Raw genomic sequence first — 21212 nt, 5'->3', positions numbered from 1 at the left:
GCTGTTGGCTAATTAATCACGTCCTTAATGTCCAGATATTCATCACTATTGGTTAACAACCAATACAATTAGACATAACAAAACAGTGATCACATAAGCATTTCCAATTGAAAGTTGAGGTTAAGAGATTCTAAAATAATTGAACAAATGTGAGCCAGTTCTAACTGGGTTTGTATGTTTCTTTGGATCTAGTATTGCGTATGTCGCAGTGACGCACGAGTCAGATGGCGCCTCATATAATGGGAGGAGCTGTCCCTGGTGCTGAACACAGAATCCCTGCTCGCGCTCACACTGAGAAAGAGATGCTAAGTTCACTCACGACGATCAATTGAAACTATTTTGCAGAGGTAAGACTTTACACAGGGCCTACATCGAAATTATTATTCTTTTGAGAAAATGGATTTCAATTAGACTATTTTCAGTTCGTTTAATATGTTTGTCCATTTTAAAATCCGTTTAGCTTTGCAACCAACCTGATGCATTGCAAACAGGTCTGCCGCAGTGAAGAGATACATAATCTGTTCAGTCATTCTTAGACTAACTAAAGTTTATTATAGTTTTCGTTTTCAGTAATTTGCAGTTATTATGTAGGCTAAACTGATAAGTAGCCTAAATTAAACAATAATTTGATTTCAAAACCAATTAATCCACTAGTTGGTTTATAAGTAGTCGTGTTCAATACCTTTATCCAAATTAGGTGTATGATTATAAAGTTCCATTGCATTTTCTCAGTAAAAAGCTCGTGCAACAAACACAAAAGCGTTTTAGTGCGCTAGAGATATCTTGTGTGTAGGTAGTTGTGTTTCGACAGAAGCCAGCATCAGCTGAAGGGTTACCTAGACAACTAGATTGTGACTCATTCCGGAAGGCAGCAATTTGAAAACTAATGAGATTTACAGGCGAGCTGAATACCCATGCTATTACTGCTCCGCAAACAATAATTTGGGCATTCAACAGATGCGATTGTAAATCTGTGGATAAAAACTCTTTACCAGTGATAGTGATATGCAAACTATAGCAATATATCTGAAGCATCAAACGGGAATAAAATGGCAGGTCTGAAAATGAAAGGTTTCCGAATTTAAATGAGGATCATGAGAGCTGATCATTACAAAAGCAATTAAACTGGCCTTATCATTAAAAAAGGTCCATTGCAGCCATTTTATCTCAATATCAAATCATTTCTGGGTAACAGTTAAGTATTTTACTGTGATTATGTTAAATTAAAGAGCAATTTCTCCAGCATGAATTTTCACAGTATTAGTCCAACCTCCGTGAGGAAATATATATACAACACAAGAAAATCACGGTTTTGACTGCACAGTCCTTTAAAATATTCTTGTTTGAAAGAAATATGTACATAATGGTCTGACCAGTGAAAAAATCTTATCCTAAACCTAAAGGTCAGCATTGACACTTCTCTCCCTGTTGTGTCTGTCGTCTCCAGGCTGAAGACACCATGCCATCACTCCCCACGCTCTCCTCGGTAGGGATGGCCTTCCTCCTCTCCCTGCTCCTCCTCCTTTTCCTCCTGGGCTCTGGCAGTGTCCAGGGGGCCTCTCTCAGAGAACACAGACTGAAAGGCAGTGAGCTGGACCCCCAGCAAGTAGACGCCCCCTACCTCCCCACCAACGCAGACATGCTCAAGGCCTTGGAGTACATTGAGAGCCTCCGGCAGCGTACCGGGGGAGGGGCGCCAGCCCCCCAGGAGCAGGCTCCCCTCACCCCAGACTACGACACCACCAACATGGACACAGACTCCGAGAAACTCCGCTCCATGCTGAGGCTAGCCTCTCCTGCCCAGACCAGTCAGAGTAAGATCGGCCAGGACGAGGAGGAGGATGAGGAAGGAGAGCGAAACAAGGAGAACAAGACCCAGGAGTGGCTGCAGGCGGTGCTGAGTACCCTCCAGCAGACCGAGAAGGGCCCCAAGCCAGCCCCTGTGAGGCCCAGTGTAGCCCGCCACACTCTGGGCAAAGGGCGGAGACCGGCGAAGGAGGAGAGCCAGTTGGGAGAGGGCGTGGCATATCCATGGTCACAGCAGCAGCGTACCAGCCGGCCTCACAGTAAGTACCCACTGATGTTTGAAGATGAGGAGGACGGTGAGGAAGAAACCAGAGCCCCAGGCCACGAGAGCCCCTTCAAACGCACCAATGAGAACATGGAGGGGAAGTACACGCCCCAGAACCTGGCCAACCTGCAGTCTGTGTTTGAGGAACTGGGGAGGATAGCCAACGCCAAGGCTGGGCACAAACGCCAGACTGAGGATGATGAAGAGGAGGATGATGATGACGACGACATGTTCCGGGTGAGGAATCTGGCCTATGAGAATGTGATGGGGGGAGAGGACTGGGCGCCCTTAGAGGAGCAGGTGGAGACGGAGGACGAGGAGAATGACAACAGGCAGGAGTTCGACAGAGGCTTGGAGGATGATGAAGAGGATGATGATAATGAAGATGAGGAGGATTGATGAGGTCAAGCGATCGAGCCTGCTGGGTCCGGGAGAACATGACCCAGATGACATCACCAAACTGGTCGACTACTACCTTCTGAAGGTGCTAGAGAAAACAGAGCAGGAGGAGCGGAAGAGAGAGCTAGAAGAAGAGGAGGAGAGGGAAGAGAGGAGAGCAACTCAAACTTTGTACAGTGACAAGGTAGATCCACAAGCCATTTACCAGCTCATCCAAATCTCCCAGAAACTACAGATCCCACCAGAAGACCTGATGGACATGCTGAAGAGTGGGGAGATGACAAAACAGGACAGGACACAACTGAGGACACAAGCCCATTCTCGGACACCCAACGATCTGGCCAGGGTAGAGGACAAACTAACTCAGATCTCCTCTAAGAAAAATAAGATCCCCCCAGAGACATTCTTCAACAGACGGCTGCCTGAGACCCAAACAAGCAACGTCCCATACGAAATAAACACAGAAGACATTCAAAAACTCCTCAGGCTAGGAAGTGTGGCAAATCAGAACGCACCCGAGCGCAAGAAGCAGAAACAGCATACAAGCCCACCGTTAAGGTTTTACGCACCAGCTGGAAGGCAGAAAGACTACATGTTGTCTGAGCCAAACGTCCCAGAGAAAGGAAAGGGCGACTACGACAACACTGTCGACGAAGACGAGCTGGCCACGTATCTGGCTGCCCAGATGTTTGTGCAGTACCCGCAGGCAGCAAACAAGGCAGACCAAAAAAAGCGTGCATCGCAGCCTCCCTCACAAGACGGTCAGCTTGTGCTGGGAAAGTTCGAAAAGGCGGTACAGGACTACTTTGACCAAATGGACTCAGACAAAAGCCCGCCTCAAAAAAGGCAGTCAGAACCCGAGGAGGACACGGGCGGCGCTTTGCAAACGCATGGCTTGGATGACGACACGCTGCTGAAAGTTCTAGGCTATCTGAACCCAGAGACCGAAGAGGGCGAAGATCAGGACCTTTACGCCAAACCTGTCAAAGGAATGTAGATGGGGAGATGCAGCTACATAGTATATCATTGTTTTGAATCATAATAAAGTATTTTGAAAAATAAATACATGCAATGGAGTTTAGTCTCTTCAGTAGATTTACTACAGCTCATGCTTTAATAGCCAATTTATACATGAACTTGATCTGATGTAGCTACAAGGGAGTGCCTATTGGTGATTGTAACTGGCTGTGTGGCATAATATTCAATGTTTTTGATAGGCTAGATAAAACAACACACCACTTCAAACTAGCAGTACATTTCAGCGCACATACAGCCGAATCAGTGTTGGATTCTTCACATCCACTTGTGTTCTTCCTCGTAAATGATATTTCGTACATGTGTTCGGTAATGTGTGACGTATGAGATGAATAAAGCATTGACTTTATTTTTTCCTTACTGTGTAGTGTTTACTCATTTGGAGCACACAGAGATGGTGAACAGGCTGCAGAATATCACATTCAAAACACCATCTGCCGCAATGTGTCAGCAACAACAATACGTAGCCTCGTTCAATCAAACATCTTAGTTTGACAGGTAAACTAGTAGTATATTGTAATCCATTTGGAGCTACAATAATGAGCAAACGTGAAGTTGGGCATTTCCGACACACAGAATGAGATTCTATTTCTATGATTATAGCACCATGGGTCAACTCAGGTTGCAATGAAGTAAGACGATAAATATCTTAGCCTGGCAAGCAGGGTAGTTCTAGGCAATTCCAGCTATAAAACCAAGAGATATAGTCTAATAACATAGCAATAATCCATTTTCAAAAGTTGGAAACAATGTACCCCAACTAACATTTAAAAGACTATTCTGGAAACAAAACTACTCAGACAGTACAACATTAACGGTACTGCAACACTTTCCAAAATGTCCACCTTTAACTTCAGCCTAAGAACCCTCTGGCTAGAGCTTGACTACTGATACATATTACAATAGGGCACGATGCTTGTGTAGGCAATGGCTACATTAGCCAACTTAGAATTCAAATAATAAATGTGACTTTCAAAATGGTAATGTTGTGGTTACAATCCTTTGCATCAACTCACAACTGAATTAAAACATTTGAAAATGCAGCTGCAATATTCTAAAATAACATTGAGTTGCTTGAAAATCACATAAGGCAAAGTAGGCTACAATTTTTTTAAACATGTATAATCCAATCAAATATAATGTCATTATAAAATAGTTGAAACTAATAACACATTAAAAAAAATCTCAAAGTTAAAAAAGTAAAACTGTGTTTTAACTCCTAAATTCTAAGACTCCTAATGCATCTTTTAGAAAGTGCTTATTTAAAACAACAGCCCATGTGTGATGTCTGAATGGAAGAGTGTATTACTCTGTGTGATGTCTGAATGGAAGAGTGTATTACTCTGTGTGATGTCTGAATGGAAGAGTGTATTACTCTGTGTGATGTCTGAATGGAAGAGTGTATTACTCTGTGTGATGTCTGAATGGAAGAGTGTATTACTCTGTGTGATGTCTGAATGGAAGAGTGTATTACTCTGTGTGATGTCTGAATGGAAGAGTGTATTACTCTGTGTGATGTCTGAATGGAAGGGTGTATTACTCTGTGTGATGTCTGAATGGAAGAGTGTATTACTCTGTGTGATGTCTGAATGGAAGAGTGTATTACTCTGTGTGATGTCTGAATGGAAGGGTGTATTACTCTGTGTGATGTCTGAATGGAAGGGTGTATTACTCTGTGTGATGTCTGAATGGAAGGGTGTATTACTCTGTGTGATGTCTGAATGGAAGAGTGTATTACTCTGTGTGATGTCTGAATGGAAGAGTGTATTACTCTGTGTGATGTCTGAATGGAAGAGTGTATTACTCTGTGTGATGTCTGAATGGAAGAGTGTATTACTCTGTGTGATGTCTGAATGGAAGAGTGTATTACTCTGTGTGATGTCTGAATGGAAGAGTGTATTACTCTGTGTGATGTCTGAATGGAAGAGTGTATTACTCTGTGTGATGTCTGAATGGAAGAGTGTATTACTCTGTGTGATGTCTGAATGGAAGAGTGTATTACTCTGTGTGATGTCTGAATGGAAGAGTGTATTACTCTGTGTGATGTCTGAATGGAAGAGTGTATTACTCTGTGTGATGTCTGAATGGAAGAGTGTATTACTCTGTGTGATGTCTGAATGGAAGAGTGTATTACTCTGTGTGATGTCTGAATGGAAGGGTGTATTACTCTGTGTGATGTCTGAATGGAAGAGTGTATTACTCTGTGTGATGTCTGAATGGAAGGGTGTATTACTCTGTGTGATGTCTGAATGGAAGAGTGTATTACTATGTGTGATGTCTGAATGGAAGAGTGTATTACTCTGTGTGATGTCTGAATGGAAGAGTGTATTACTCTGTGTGATGTCTGAATGGAAGAGTGTATTACTCTGTGTGATGTCTGAATGGAAGGGTGTATTACTCTGTGTGATGTCTGAATGGAAGAGTGTATTACTCTGTGTGATGTCTGAATGGAAGAGTGTATTACTCTGTGTGATGTCTGAATGGAAGAGTGTATTACTCTGTGTGATGTCTGAATGGAAGAGTGTATTACTCTGTGTGATGTCTGAATGGAAGAGTGTATTACTCTGTGTGATGTCTGAATGGAAGGGTGTATTACTCTGTGTGATGTCTGAATGGAAGAGTGTATTACTCTGTGTGATGTCTGAATGGAAGGGTGTATTACTCTGTGTGATGTCTGAATGGAAGAGTGTATTACTCTGTGTGATGTCTGAATGGAAGAGTGTATTACTCTGTGTGATGTCTGAATGGAAGAGTGTATTACTCTGTGTGATGTCTGAATGGAAGAGTGTATTACTCTGTGTGATGTCTGAATGGAAGAGTGTATTACTCTGTGTGATGTCTGAATGGAAGAGTGTATTACTCTGTGTGATGTCTGAATGGAAGAGTGTATTACTCTGTGTGATGTCTGAATGGAAGAGTGTATTACTCTGTGTGATGTCTGAATGGAAGAGTGTATTACTCTGTGTGATGTCTGAATGGAAGAGTGTATTACTCTGTGTGATGTCTGAATGGAAGGGTGTATTACTCTGTGTGATGTCTGAATGGAAGAGTGTATTACTCTGTGTGATGTCTGAATGGAAGAGTGTATTACTCTGTGTGATGTCTGAATGGAAGAGTGTATTACTCTGTGTGATGTCTGAATGGAAGAGTGTATTACTCTGTGTGATGTCTGAATGGAAGAGTGTATTACTCTGTGTGATGTCTGAATGGAAGAGTGTATTACTCTGTGTGATGTCTGAATGGAAGAGTGTATTACTCTGTGTGATGTCTGAATGGAAGAGTGTATTACTCTGTGTGATGTCTGAATGGAAGAGTGTATTACTCTGTGTGATGTCTGAATGGAAGAGTGTATTACTCTGTGTGATGTCTGAATGGAAGAGTGTATTACTCTGTGTGATGTCTGAATGGAAGAGTGTATTACTCTGTGTGATGTCTGAATGGAAGAGTGTATTACTCTGTGTGATGTCTGAATGGAAGAGTGTATTACTCTGTGTGATGTCTGAATGGAAGAGTGTATTACTCTGTGTGATGTCTGAATGGAAGAGTGTATTACTCTGTGTGATGTCTGAATGGAAGAGTGTATTACTCTGTGTGATGTCTGAATGGAAGAGTGTATTACTCTGTGTGATGTCTGAATGGAAGAGTGTATTACTCTGTGTGATGTCTGAATGGAAGAGTGTATTACTCTGTGTGATGTCTGAATGGAAGAGTGTATTACTCTGTGTGATGTCTGAATGGAAGAGTGTATTACTCTGTGTGATGTCTGAATGGAAGAGTGTATTACTCTGTGTGATGTCTGAATGGAAGAGTGTATTACTCTGTGTGATGTCTGAATGGAAGAGTGTATTACTCTGTGTGATGTCTGAATGGAAGGGTGTATTACTCTGTGTGATGTCTGAATGGAAGGGTGTATTACTCTGTGTGATGTCTGAATGGAAGAGTGTATTACTCTGTGTGATGTCTGAATGGAAGAGTGTATTACTCTGTGTGATGTCTGAATGGAAGAGTGTATTACTCTGTGTGATGTCTGAATGGAAGAGTGTATTACTCTGTGTGATGTCTGAATGGAAGAGTGTATTACTCTGTGTGATGTCTGAATGGAAGAGTGTATTACTCTGTGTGATGTCTGAATGGAAGAGTGTATTACTCTGTGTGATGTCTGAATGGAAGAGTGTATTACTCTGTGTGATGTCTGAATGGAAGAGTGTATTACTCTGTGTGATGTCTGAATGGAAGAGTGTATTACTCTGTGTGATGTCTGAATGGAAGAGTGTATTACTCTGTGTGATGTCTGAATGGAAGAGTGTATTACTCTGTGTGATGTCTGAATGGAAGAGTGTATTACTCTGTGTGATGTCTGAATGGAAGAGTGTATTACTCTGTGTGATGTCTGAATGGAAGGGTGTATTACTCTGTGTGATGTCTGAATGGAAGGGTGTATTACTCTGTGTGATGTCTGAATGGAAGAGTGTATTACTCTGTGTGATGTCTGAATGGAAGAGTGTATTACTCTGTGTGATGTCTGAATGGAAGAGTGTATTACTATGTGTGATGTCTGAATGGAAGAGTGTATTACAGTTTAAATGTTGTGGCACTTATGGCAACTGAGGAAAGGATTCTTCAGTCTTAAGGTTCGACTCATGTCCCTGTTATTGGTTCAGTAGGTCGGTTTACTCATATACTCCTCCATTGTCTGTTGAGAGAACAGAAGAAACATATTTACATATTTTGGCAAGTGTGTCACACTTAAGTGACTGTGTGTGTGTGTGTGTGTGTGTGTGTGTGTGTGTGTGTCACCTCTTGTAGTGTCTCTGCCTCCTCCATAGCGATGCCCACAGCTGTCTTGGAGGTCTCCAGGATCTCTCCTCCCATCAGGAACTCATCAAGGATGAAGTAGGCCTTCTCAAAGTTAAAGATGATGTCCAGCTCACACACCTGCAGCGCACATGTACACAGTTAAAGTCCATCGATGACTCACTCACGCCCAAGATCGACCAAAGAATGAGGCAGGGTTGTAGGGGCCTGCAGAAAGAGACCGTGTGCTATGGGAGGTGCCTATGACGGGGCTATCGTCAGCCAGTGGTCTTTTATTTTGGTTGCCTGTCAAGTCCTGTCTGTCGCACGTCAGGGTGATGCAGTCACTTTCATTTATACATTTCTGTCAGGAGGCAGCACTCAGGATGAGTATGATTTGTTTACTATGGATCCTGATTCCTGATACACTTTCAGATCACTTCTGTTTTGCCATTGTAACAATTAGATTAAACTAGTGTCTCAGTTTGTATGCTTCTGTTGATGTATTTGACTGACTCATTTTACTTTCAGCACTTTTCATGTAATTCTCTAATAACCACATGCATGCACGAGCACAGACACACCCATGTCTCACTAAACTTGTGAGGACCATTAATTGATTCCCATTCAAAATCCTATTTTCCCTATCCCCCAACCCTAACCTTAACCCTAAACCTAACCCCTGATCCTGAAATTGCCTTTTTACAACTGAGGACCAGCAAAATGTCCTCACTTATCTGAATTTTTGTTTATTTACTATTCTTGGGAATAGTAAACTAAAACGTGTACACACACACGAAGTAGGCCTTGTCAAAGTTAAAGATGATATCCAACCCACAGACCTGCAGCAGAGCAGACAGAGCGACACAACAGCACATCAATGAGAGGAATTAGGCACCATTAAGATTATAAACATTTTGAAAATACTGTAAAGAGCACATTTAGTTTCTATTCACCAATTTAATCTGAACATTGTCCCCCAAAGAGACCCCTGCCAATGAATAGCCCTTGCATTGCCTGTACATTATGCTTACGTTGCCAAAGTATTTGTCCAGCAGCTCGACATATCGGTGCAGCACCTCCAAGGTCAACAGTTCATTGTCCTGGTCCTCCAGACCACAGCAGAAGTAGAGGCTGGCATACCTGCAAGGGGGTCAGAGGTCAAGGAACAGGGTTATGGTTGTTATGTTTATATGCCAAAGAGTCACTTTACCATAGAGGTTAATGCTTAAGCCAAATAGTGACTGTAGGGGTAGAACACTCTGTTCTTGTCTGTTATGTGTTTAACTTGTACAGTGAGTGTACAAAACATTAAGAACACCTGCCCTTTCCATGATAGAGTTCACCTGGATTTACCTGGTCAGTCTATGATCCCTTATTGATGCCACTTGTTAAATCCACTTCAATCAGTGTAGATAAAGGAGAGGAGATCAGTTAAAGAATAATTTTTAAGCCTTGAGAGAATTGAGAATTGAGATTGTGTATGTGTTCCATTCAGAGGGTGAATGAGCAAGACAAAAGATTTATGTGCCTTTGAACGGGTATGGTAGTAGGTGCCAGACGCACCGGTTTGAGTGTGTCAAGAACCGCAACGCTGCTGGGTTTTTCACGCTCAACAGTTTCCTGTGCGTATTAAGAATGGTCCACCACCCAAAGTACTGACTGACTGTTAGAACTGTTAAGGCTCCATGGATTGATGAGGAATTGAAACACTGTATGGTTGAAAGAGATGGGGCAAAAGGAGTGGCTAATAAGTCTGGCTGCACATCTGACTGGCTTACTTACTGCAAATTAAGAAATTATGTGACTTAACTCAACAAAAAGAAGAAACTGTATTATGAAGCCAAGATCAACGATATAAAGAACGATGGGAAAAAAACTTGAGTACTTTAAATGAAATTATGGGCAGAAAGACAAATTCAACTCCATCTTTCATCGAATCAGATGGCTTATTCATCACAAAACCATTTGATGTTGCCAATTATTTTAATTATTATTTCATTGGCAAAGTGGGCAAACTTAGGCAGGAAATGCCCACAACAAACAGTGAGCAATTATATTAAAGCATTAAAAAAACTAATAATGAAAGAAAAGCAGTGCAAGTTTGAATTTTGTAAAGTTAGCACCCTTGTGGGGCCCCAGTGTTGAGGATCAGCGGGGTGGAGATGTTGTTACCTGCCCTCACCACCTGGGGGCGGCCCGTCAGGAAGTCAAGGACCCATGCTGGAAGTCTGTTGTTAATTTGTTTACTGAGAAATAGTATTGTATTTGGTCAAACACCATTTTTTCCAACAGTTTGCTAAGAGCTGGCAGCAAGCTTATAGGTCTGCTGTTAGAACCAATAAAGGCTGCTTTACCACTCTTTGGTAGTGGAATTACTTTGGCTTCCCTCCAGGCCTGAGGACAGACTTTCCTCTAGGCTTAGATTAAAGATATGACAGGTAGGAGTGGCTATAGAGTCAGCTACCATCCCCAGTAGCTTTCCATCTAAGTTGTCAATGCCAGGAGGTTTGTCATTATTGATCGATAACAAACATTTTTCCACCTCTCTCAGCCCTCTCCTGTACTCCCTGTTCACCCATGACTGCGTGGCCATGCACTCCTCCAACACAATCATCAAATTTGCAGACGACACTACACTGGTAGGCTTGATTACCAACAACGAGACAGCCTACAGGGAGGAGGTGAGGGCACTCGGAGTGTGGTGTCAGGAAAATAACCTCACACTCAACGTCAACAAAACAAAGGAGATGATCGTGGACTTCAGGAAACAGCAGAGGGAGCAGCCCCCTATCAACATCGACAGGACAGTAGTGGAGAAAGTTTTAAGTTCCTCTGCATACAAACCACGGACAAAGTGAAATGGTTCACCCACACAGACAGCATGGTGAAGAAGGCGCAGCAGCGCCTCTTCAACCTCAGGAGGTTGAAGAAATTCGGCTTGTCACCAAAAACTTTTACAGATGCACAATCGAGAGCATCCTGTCGGGCTGTATCACCGCCTGGTACGGCAACTGCTCCGTCCACAACCGTAAGGCTCTCCAGAGGGTAGTGAGGTCTACACAACGCATCACCAGGGCAAACTACCTGCCCTCCAGGACACCTACACCACCCGATGTCACAGGAAGGCCAAAAAGATCATCAAGGACAACAACCACCCGAGCCACTGCCTGCTCACCCCACTATCAACCAGAAGGTGAGGTCAGTACAGGTGCATCAAAGCTGGGACCGAGAGACTGAAAAACAGCTTCTATCTCAAGGCCATCAGACTGTTAAACAGCCATCACTAACAGAGTGGCTGCTGCCAACATACTGACTCATCTCTAGACACTATAATAATTAAAAATTGGATGTAATAAATGTATCACTAGCCACTTTATATAATTTTTACATACACTACATTACTCATCTCATATGTATATACTGTACTCTATACCATTTACTGCATCTTGCCTATGCCGTTCGGCCATCGCTCATCCATATATTTTTATGTACATATTCTAATTAATTCCTTTACACTTGTGTGTATAAGGTAGTTGTGAAATTGTTCGATTACTTGTTAGATATTACTGCATGGTCGGAACTAGAAGCACAAGCATTTCGCTACACTCGCATTAACATCTGCTAACCATGTGTATGTGACAAATACAATTTGATTTGGTTATTTAACTTGTGCGTCTGTTTGTTTTTGTGGGTAAGGAGGAAGGAGTTTAAGAGGTTAAACATGAACCACTAATAAAAAGGGCCAAGGATGGTTCCATTCTACCCCCTTCCTCCCTCATCCCTCCCCCCACACCCCTACAGGCACCATAGTCTGTTCCAGCCCAGAGACAATAGTGAGAGGGGGGAAACACAGACAGCAATAGGGGTCAACAGAGTAACAGACAGCAATAGGGCAGACAAACAGACAAACAAGAAAAGACAGAAGTCAAAAATAGGAAAACAAACAATCTGCCAAATAAAGCAAATCAAAGAGAGAGAGAAGGGGGTATAAGAGAAAGAGATCGAAGGCTAAACCACAGACAGATCCAGCCCCAAAGAGAGATTCTACTTCCTCAGTCACCTCTTGTAAACAATCTTGAGGTCCCTCCAGTGGAGGAAGTTACAGGAGCGGGGAGGGTGAGCCAGCACCATCAGAGTCATTTCCCTGATCATCTTCTTTTTCTCTCTCTCAGTCACTGGAGTGAACCACTTCTGCAGTCGCAGCTTCCCCTGCCGGCTGAACAGCAGCAGGAAGCGCATCTGTGGGGAGAGGGGGCAGGAAGTTGACCCGCTTGGACCCAAATCATAGAAATAGAATGACTAGAATGGGTATTATTGCAGGCAACAGATTGAAGCAGAATAGTTCCTCTTGTTCATTAGGTTCTCTGGTGTCACTCAGGTCAAACCATGTTGTTAACGCCTAGTTAATCAGTAACTGCATTAATATGTATTCACATACACAGAATGATTCATAGTTTGCCCACATAACACACAAATTGACATATTCATGAAGGCTACTCACTCACACATACTCAGACACTTTGAACACACCCCACAATAATACACTCATTATGCCTAGATGTGTTGCAAACCACAATTCAAACAACACTTCTAACTGATAAGTAGTTGTGCCAGACATAAACAATATTTCACAATTCTCCACGAACAGCCTTATAATGGACAGTTTAAGCAAAAATGTAACTTACACATGACTTTCAAGACGTTCTACTATAAAAACATGACAGCAACGCTTCTTTAGGTTACTGTAGCCTCCGGGCAAACAGGTTCAGGCGACAAGACTCCAGTTCAACGACCAGCCAAAGGAACCAAGTGTGCTGGAGCGCCGTTGGCCACACAGTTACAGTTACAGTAGGCTACTCACCTTTTGGACAGGTGCATGTTATAAAGAGAGCATTTACTTGCCCTGTAAAATATGTCAAAACTTGAACATGGAACCAAAAGACAACATTTTACTCACCATCGTGAAGGTGCAATGTGAGGCTAAGGCCGAAACTTGAGGGAAAATATGTTATCTAAATTCTTGCGTAAAACCGATTCATATGGTGGAGGCATCGTCAAGCTTCCCACAATGCTGTGGGTTAAATTGCGAAACCACACCTTCTCTGGACTGTGCCGCGCCCCGTTCTTTGCTTGGTCGAGATTGGTTCACACCTGTCACAGGAACTGTCCTGGTAAAGGCGGATTGCAGTGTACTGTACACGGGTTAGGATCAAATATAGAAACCATCCTGCTTGTCAAACCAAATAATGTGTTTGTGTGTCTATTCTTTCATTTCCAGACATATTGCGTGTTATTTGAGCTTTTTCTATTGTAGCCTACATGCCTATAAAAACCGACAATAGCTTAATTTCCCCCAGAAGTGTTATCAATAATTCCCTGATCAAATGTTCTTCTGTTACTGAAATATGCGGTTGTTGAAATACATTTAATTTACATTTGAAATGCTGTGCAAGCAAATCCTGAATTTGCCGTGTAAGCCTATTGAAGATTCAGTAGGAAATATATTTTATTACATTCATTCAAGCCTATAGACATCAAGGACAGTGTCGAGCTGACACCAGTTGACACTGAATTTCATTGTGCTTCAGTTATTGTTCCCTAGTCGCCGCTGGGTGGAATGTAAATTCAAACACGTGGGTTTGGCCCAAGTTAAAACCGGAGGAGAGAGTGCAATAACGGACGACGGGACGAGAGGATTCCATGGGTAATACAACGATGTCTCTTTACCGCAACTCCGCTTGGTTTCTGAAAGGAATGACTGAATTCACCAGGTAAGATTACCCATGCTATGGTGTGTCTGTCATCATCATCTTTCATGCTTTTATATTTACTCTGGAGAACCGTATGCAACTGATAACTGGTCGCACACCTTTTGGGTCCATACGCACACATTTGTTATGGTTGATTCAGGCTATTTCATGGAATCAAATCCCTGGCTACAAATGTCACAAATATAAACTAAATCAATAAAATGTATAAAACTGAATAATACAAAATACATCTTTCCTATTTCCAGAACAATGTGTATTTTCTCTCTCTCTCTTTGTTGTTTATGTGTTCATCCTTTGGCATGATATTATTCAATTCATCACAGTGAACGTCACAGTGTTTCAGATAGATTGTAGATTTTTTTTCACCGTCATTGATTGAGAATTAGGCACACTGGTGGTGTCAAAACCACTAAATGGACAAAGCTGTTGAAGAACTGTTTACCTTTTGCCATCATATTACTAAATACATTGGGTCATCAATGCTTACTATAAAGCTTGCAATCTTATTTGGTAATCCACCAGCTCAAGTCAAGGCCATCATGTGGAACTGTTGATAAATGGCTTACCAATAGCATCAGACAAAAAAAATAAAAATAAATCTCATCAGACCACACACTGCTTTCCTCATTCTAAAACAAAGCATCAAATCCAATTGAAGAGGTGCCTTTGTCATTTATCCATCACTTCCTTTGTTCAATGTTGTGTTTTCTTGCAGAGACCAACCAGTCTCCCTGACCCTGGACTCTACTAGTGTTTACGCTGCATGACACCACCAAACAGAGCATGCATTTAGCCCAAAACAATCCCTAAGCACAGCACCGCCTTGCTCCCTTAATCCCCCATTGGGAACAATGGCTGCCATTGAACCCCTTGACGCGGCACACAGGCCGCTGTCGGTGTCACCAGCGGTGCCCTCAGAAATGCCTCCTCTCTCCTTCTCACATTATCTAAGAGATGATCCGACAGTCTTTCCCTTTGTTAGACCTTTGTCTTGCTGACTGAATATCTAAACTGTTTGGAATTTGCTCCATTTTAGGTTCGGAGCAGGGAGACAGCATCAATCTGACCCCAGGACATCTATGTGCACTGGCACTGACCTATTTTCTTATAATCTGTTTTCAATCAACCATTCAATCATTTCACGTGGAAAAGGGTGTATTGTTACTGAGCTCCTCAGTCCCCCTCTACCACCCTGTGGAGTGGAGCAGTGGATGAATATCCTCCAGCTAATCGCTGTCTGTCTAACTGTGTGTGTTGCAGGGGTGCGTTCCTCTCTGCCGCCAAACACTTTGTGGAAAAGGACCTGGAGGTGTCCATGGCAGGCAGGGTCTTCATGATCACCGGAGCCAACAGTGGCATAGGGAGAGCTACAGCCATGGCCATCGCCAAGAGAGGTACGGTGTGTGTCTGTAGAGTAGAGAGAGTGTGTGTGAGTGAGTGTGTGCATGTGTGTCTTTGGAGGAAGAGAATCATCACGTTTCACCGCACTGAATACACCGCTGGTTCAGCCACTCTTGCTCTACTGTTATCCCCTCATCCCATCTACAGGTGGTACAGTCCACATGGTGTGCAGGAACAAGGACAAAGCAGAGGAGGCCAGGGCTGACATTGTCAAGGAGTCAGGAAATAAAGTGAACGAGTTTGGGCCTCTCTCTCACCTTCAAAATGTTTGTGTGGGGGACTTTTTACACTGTTTGGATATTATAAACCAGAGTGTAATAATCATGTAATTTCAGGAAATATATGTCCACATTCTGGACCTGTCGGAGACACGGAAGGTTTGGGAGTTTGCAGAGGCCTTCAAGAAGAAGTACAAAGCCTTGAATGTACTGGTGAGTGATGAACATATGTTTGAATCAAAGTGAGACCCTGTAACATATATTTTTCTTCCTCTAGTCATCACCCTGCCTTTCATCATCATCCTCTCTGTCTCTCGCTCTCCCTCTGTCTCTCGCTCTCTCTGTCTCTCATCCTTCCCATAATGTAGGGCTTCTTCCCATGTTTGATGTATTATTACATGTGTACAGTATTCATAATGTAGGATTATTTACTGACTGATTGATGTGAACAGATAAATAATGCAGGCTGCATCATGAGTGAGAGGGATGTGAACGCTGAGGGGCTGGAGAAGAGCTTTGCCACTAACGTCATGGGTGAGTCAATGACAGAGGTGAATGTGAATACTTCAGTCTCAATACCCTTTGAAAGACACACATCTCTCTCTATCTCTAGGTGTGTATATCCTGACCAAGGGCCTGATTCCCTTACTGGAGAAGAGTGCAGAGCCAAGAGTGGTGAGTTTGAAACCCAAAACCCACTGGCACCACCACTGGTGGTTATTCTCTTAGATGTAATTTTACTAAATCCTCCTCCTCAGATCACAGTTTCATCTGGAGGGATGCTGGTCCAGAAGCTGAGGACAGGGAACCTGCAGACAGAAATAGGTCGCTATGACGGGACCATGGTCTACGCACAGCACAAGGTCAGGGGAGCAGGGGAGCAGGGAGCAGGGGAGCGGGAGGGCGGGGGAGCTGGAGGGCGGGGGAGCGGGAGAGCGGGGAGTGGGAGAGCAGGGGAGTGGGAGAGCGGGGGAGCGGGAGGGCGGGGAGTGGGAGGGCAGGGGAGCGGGAGGCGGGGAGCAGGGGAGTGGGAGAGCAGGGGGAGCAGGGGAGTGGGAGAGCAGGGGAGCAGGGGAGCGGGGAGCAGGGGAGTGGGAGAGCAGGGGAGCAGGGGAGTGGGAGAGCAGGGGAGTGGGAGAGCAGGGGAGCAGGGGAGAGCAGGGGAGCGGGAGAGCAGGGGAGCAGGGGAGTGGGAGGGCAGGGGAGAAGGGGAGCGGGAGGTCGGGGGAGCAGGGGAGCGGGAGGGCGGGGGAGCTGGTGGGCGGGGAGTGGGAGGGCGGGGGGAGCTGGAGGGCGGGGAGCGGAGGGCGGGGGAGCGGGAGGCGGGGGAGCGGGAGGGCGGGGAGCGGGAGGGCGGGGGAGCGGGAGGCGGGGAGCGGGAGGCGGGGAGTGGGAGGCGGGGGAGCTGGAGGGCGGGGGGAGTGGGAGGGCGGGGAGTGGGAGGGCGGGGGAGCTGGAGGGCGGGGAGCGGGAGGGCGGGGGGAGCGGGAGGCGGGGAGCGGGGAGGGGCGGGAGCGGGGGAGCTGGAGGGGAGGGAGCGGGAGGGCGGGGAGCGGGGGGCGGGGGAGCGGGAGGGCGGGGAGCGGGAGGCGGGGAGCGGGGAGCGGGAGGGCGGGGGAGCGGGAGGGCGGGGGAGCGGGAGGGCGGGGGAGCGGGGAGGCGGGGAGTGGGAGGCTGGGGAGCAGGGGAGTGGGAGAGCAGGGGAGCCGGAGAGCAGGGGAGCAGGGGAGTGGGAGAGCGGGGAGGGAGCGGGGCGGAGCGGAGAGCAGGGGAGCAGGGGAGTGGAGCAGGGGAGCAGGGGAGTGGGAGAGCAGGGGAGCAGGGGAGTGGGAGGCAGGGGAGCAGGGGAGTGGAGCAGGGAGTGGGAGAGCAGGGGAGCAGTGGGAGAGCAGGGGAGGGGAGCAGGGGAGCAGGGGGGAGCAGGGGGTGGAGCAGGGGAGTGGGAGAGCAGGGGAGTGGGAGAGCAGGGGAGCAGGGGAGTGGAGCAGGGGGAGCGGGGAGCAGGGGGGGGGAGCAGGAGCGGGGGGGAGCAGGGGAGTGGAAGGGTGGGGGAGCTGGAGGGCGGGGGAGCGGGAGAGCAGGGGAGCTGGAGGCAGGGGAGTGGGAGGCGGAGAGCAGGGGAGCGGGAGAGCAGGGGAGCGGGGGGAGCAGGGGAGCAGGTGGGCGGGGGAGCAGGGGAGCAGGTGAGCGGGGGGCGGGGGAGCAGGGGGGCGGGGGAGCAGGGGAGTGGAAGGGTGGGGGAGCAGGGCCTCACACGTCAGATTTTGTTGCGTCAGACATCAAATCAAATCAAACGCTATTTGTCACATGCGCCGAATACAAAAGGTGTAGACCTTACCGTGAAATGCTTATTTAAGAAAATAAGAGTTAAGAAAACTACAAATAGTAACAATAGAATAGCAATAATGAGGCTATATACAGGGGAGTACCGAGTCAATATGTGGGGTTACAGGTTAGTCGAGGTAATTAAGGTAATGGGGGGGGGGGTAGCCATTTGATGAATTGTTCAGCAGTCTTATGGCTTGGGAGAAGAAGCTGTTAAGGAGTCTTTTTGACCTAGACTTGGTGCTCTGGTACCGCTCGCCGTGAGGTAGCTGAGAGAACAGTCTATGTCTTGGGTTGCTGGAGTCCTTGACATTTTTGGGCCTTCCTCTGACACCGCCTAGTATAGAGGTTCTGGATGGCAGGAGGAAGCTTGGCCCCAGTGATCCATACAAGGTTGGAGACAATTCCATTAAATGCATGATGTGGTGGTCTCTTGCTGGTCTGTGCTTGTGTGACATGGTCTAGGTCAGGTTTGAGATTTGTGCTTGAACTGGTCCCAGCTACTGGTGTGTGTGTGTATGTATTGTGTGTGTTTCAGAGGCAACAGGTGGTGATGACAGAGCAGTGGGCCAAGACCCATAGCAACGTCCACTTCTCAGTGATGCACCCTGGCTGGGTGGACACGCCGGGTACTGTATCAATACACCACAACTACATAATCACCAGCAGCAAACAGCTTTGGTTCTAAATATGACAACATTGTAAACACATATCCACATTTGGAGGTTGACATTTACTATTGAGATGTACTATTTCAATACATAAATCCAATGCTGTTTTAATATTGTCTAAAACAGTTTTAAACATAATACACTAAGATAACTGTGTTACTGACCCGTCTCTCTCTCTCTGTTGTAGCGGTGGCCAATGCCATGCCTGACTTCCACCAGTCTATGAAGGACAGCCTGAGGACCCCGGAGCAGGGGGCTGACACCGCGGTGTGGTTGGCCATCTCAGAGGCCGCCGCCACCAAGCCCAGTGGAAGCTTCTTCCAGGGTAGGCAGCAAGAGACACAGAACACACAAGTTCTAAATGAAGTATCACAAACAAAGTGAAGCATTGTCTGAAGAATGGGATTGTTCCCATTTGTTTAGCAATTACATATGGTAAAGTATCTGAGGTCATGACCAGAAAAGAGAAAGCTACAGTAAGACAGCAAAGTGAGGTCTAGCGTAGAGTGTCGTGGGTTAACTGTCAGATCCACACACACTCTCTATCCTCACAACCCGTTCTCAATCTGTGCTTCTGGAGAAAACAAGAGCTCTTCAAAACAGCCAGGCTTCTCGGTACAGTGGACCTCAGTCAGAATTGGAGAAGAGAGGTCGAAGGAGAGGGAAAGGGGAGAGAGAAAGAGATGAGAGAGGATATTTAGAGCATATGGTAGGGGTTTAGAGAGTGGTGAAGAAGGAGAGAAAGAAGATGAGTGCTGTCTGAATGCAGTGTTTGTCTGTGTGGGTTGGACTGAGGGCATGAGAAGATGGGGAAGGTTGGAGATAGCAGGCGGGCGGTGGGTTGGGCTGGGATTCTGGCATTGGTCCACCGCAGCTGGAGCTCTCGGTACCAGATACTACCAGAGAGCACAGTGGAACCCCGTCTCTGACACACGCCCTCTCCCTCCAATGCGGCGACCTCAGTTGCCTTCCCCAGCACAGCAGGATAGTAAAGAAACACTTCAATAGAGTCACTAACACAGACACCTCCTCTCTTCTCTGTGCCTGCATGTACACAATACATGTCAGGGGATCTGGGGTCAACAGCTAGGCCTACGTTTTGGTTGAACTGTATTTTCTAGATGACTTCATTGACACGGCTATAGGATGGATCAATCACAATGTGAATAGTAAATGCTTATCTTTTAACCAACCAGGTTGTAAAACAGATTGTATTGTGTGTGTCAGATCGGAGGATGGTGTCGGCCCACCTGCCCCTGGCCTGGACCCACAGTTCTCAGTTGGAGCAGCAGAAGTTCATGAGTGTGATGGAGGATCTGGCTAAGACCTTCCAGCCCCACTGAGACCACTACCACACACAAGTACCATACCAGTACTACAGTACACACTGGAACCAGTGCCGAATACTGGGAACCAGTTCAGCATAGTTAACAGTCTACACATACCTGTCGGGGGGGGGTCCTACTATATTTGATTTGCACTACTTAACAGTTTAGATATTTATTGACCTCTAACACTTTTTAAATATATAACTTCTACATGGCTTAAAACACTTAATAGTCTAAGCTAAAAACTCCTGCACTGAGGGCTACAACAGAACAGTGTTTGATGACGCCGATTTGGGGTTCCCTGAAAAGAGTTCTTACCTTGTAGCCTTTGAGCTGCTGATAGGGAAAGCACTTTTCACTTCTTTATACATTTAACCCAACAAACACAGTACGTTGTTTTTCTACCACTTCGAGCAGTGACTCAATGAAAGCTGTCAATCAGATGGGAATCTGATGTGACCAAAGTCACACCCTTATCCATCCACCAATCACATCACAGCCTGTTGCTATGGGCCCAGCCTAACAACACAGGGTTGGTTGGTTTGCTCTGTTTTGAAAATGTTCAAACTAATTTACCCAAGTGCTTCTTCAGTATTACAACATCATGAAGTTGTCTGTTGATCCATGAAAAGTCTACAATGCTTGTGTACATAACTGATTAAATGCATTGGTGTGCATTAACAAAATTACATCATCAGGAGGGAGGCAAAACGACAGAGCAGGATTCATGAGTTAGCCAGCTAACTTTAACAACCAGAAACATCAATTAAAAGGTGAACTTAGATATGCGATTTTGGTTGTTGAGTCAATTACACCATCTTCATTTCATGCTTATCTACAAAATTATAATAATCTGAATATTTTGGCAAGTTAGCTGGTTAAATCATTGATCTTGCATTGTAATAGACCCCTCTGGGTGGTTATACTGAGCCCAGGCATGAAGAGACCTCTCACTATCAGCAGGTAGATGGAGTTTTTACCTATTCAGACCAGAGAGGTTCCCACTGCTATACCAGACATGGCCAATACAGCTAAGATATATTTATGGAGCACTTGATGATTAAGGGGCACTTAAACACTTTGAGGAAGTAATGAGATATACAAATATGCTTATTGATGAGGCAGTCATGTATTTTGTGATTTCATCCTTGAATAAAAAAAATACACTGATGTAAAGTATTTTCTGAGTGTTACTA

At 45.3% G+C, this 21212-nt stretch overlaps 3 protein-coding genes across 3 annotated transcripts; 2 read left to right on the top strand and 1 right to left on the bottom strand.

Moving 5' to 3' along the window:
* Positions 1-244: 244 nt before the first annotated feature.
* LOC106613122 (secretogranin-2) lies at positions 245-3865 on the top strand. Its single transcript, XM_014215077.2, is given in 3 exon segments — positions 245-347; positions 1448-2467; positions 2469-3865. Coding segments are annotated over 2 exon segments (2007 nt in total). The 5' UTR covers positions 245-347; positions 1448-1459; the 3' UTR covers positions 3468-3865.
* Positions 3866-7915: 4050 nt separating this feature from the next.
* On the bottom strand, positions 7916-13408 carry LOC106613123 (AP-1 complex subunit sigma-3). Its single transcript, XM_014215078.2, has 5 exons — positions 13260-13408; positions 12363-12541; positions 9334-9442; positions 8303-8440; positions 7916-8198 (listed from the first exon to the last, which is right to left on the bottom strand). Exons 1-5 carry the CDS (start codon positions 13260-13262, stop codon positions 8163-8165), a joined length of 465 nt encoding a protein of 154 aa, XP_014070553.1. The 5' UTR covers positions 13263-13408; the 3' UTR covers positions 7916-8162.
* Positions 13409-13872: 464 nt separating this feature from the next.
* On the top strand, positions 13873-21192 carry LOC106613125 (dehydrogenase/reductase SDR family member 12). The gene is made up of 10 exons (XM_014215081.2): positions 13873-14073; positions 15334-15467; positions 15622-15704; positions 15810-15905; positions 16145-16226; positions 16306-16367; positions 16451-16555; positions 18556-18646; positions 18876-19013; positions 19916-21192. The coding sequence occupies exons 1-10, from the start codon at positions 14003-14005 to the stop codon at positions 20029-20031; spliced, it is 978 nt and encodes a 325-aa protein (XP_014070556.2). The 5' UTR covers positions 13873-14002; the 3' UTR covers positions 20032-21192.
* Positions 21193-21212: the final 20 nt, after the last annotated feature.

Source organism: Salmo salar, chromosome ssa09 (genome assembly GCF_905237065.1).
Source record: "Salmo salar chromosome ssa09, Ssal_v3.1, whole genome shotgun sequence".
Classification (NCBI taxonomy): Eukaryota; Metazoa; Chordata; class Actinopteri; order Salmoniformes; family Salmonidae; genus Salmo; species Salmo salar.
This window is presented reverse-complemented; position numbering and strand designations above follow the sequence as displayed.

Excerpts from the sequence above, each read along its gene's own strand:
- LOC106613123 (XM_014215078.2), bottom strand. Across the intron at positions 9,443-12,362 it reads CTCAAGATTGTTTACAAGAG|GTATGCCAGCCTCTACTTCT; the intron begins GTGACTGAGGAA and ends ACCCCCTTGCAG. Across the intron at positions 8,199-8,302 it reads AGGCAGAGACACTACAAGAG|ACAATGGAGGAGTATATGAG; the intron begins GTGACACACACA and ends TTCTCTCAACAG.
- LOC106613125 (XM_014215081.2), top strand. The coding sequence starts at position 14,003 with ATGGGTAATACAACGATGTCTCTTTACCGCAACTCCGCTTGGTTTCTG. Across the intron at positions 16,227-16,305 it reads CTTTGCCACTAACGTCATGG|GTGTGTATATCCTGACCAAG; the intron begins GTGAGTCAATGA and ends CTCTATCTCTAG. Across the intron at positions 18,647-18,875 it reads TGGCTGGGTGGACACGCCGG|CGGTGGCCAATGCCATGCCT; the intron begins GTACTGTATCAA and ends TCTCTGTTGTAG.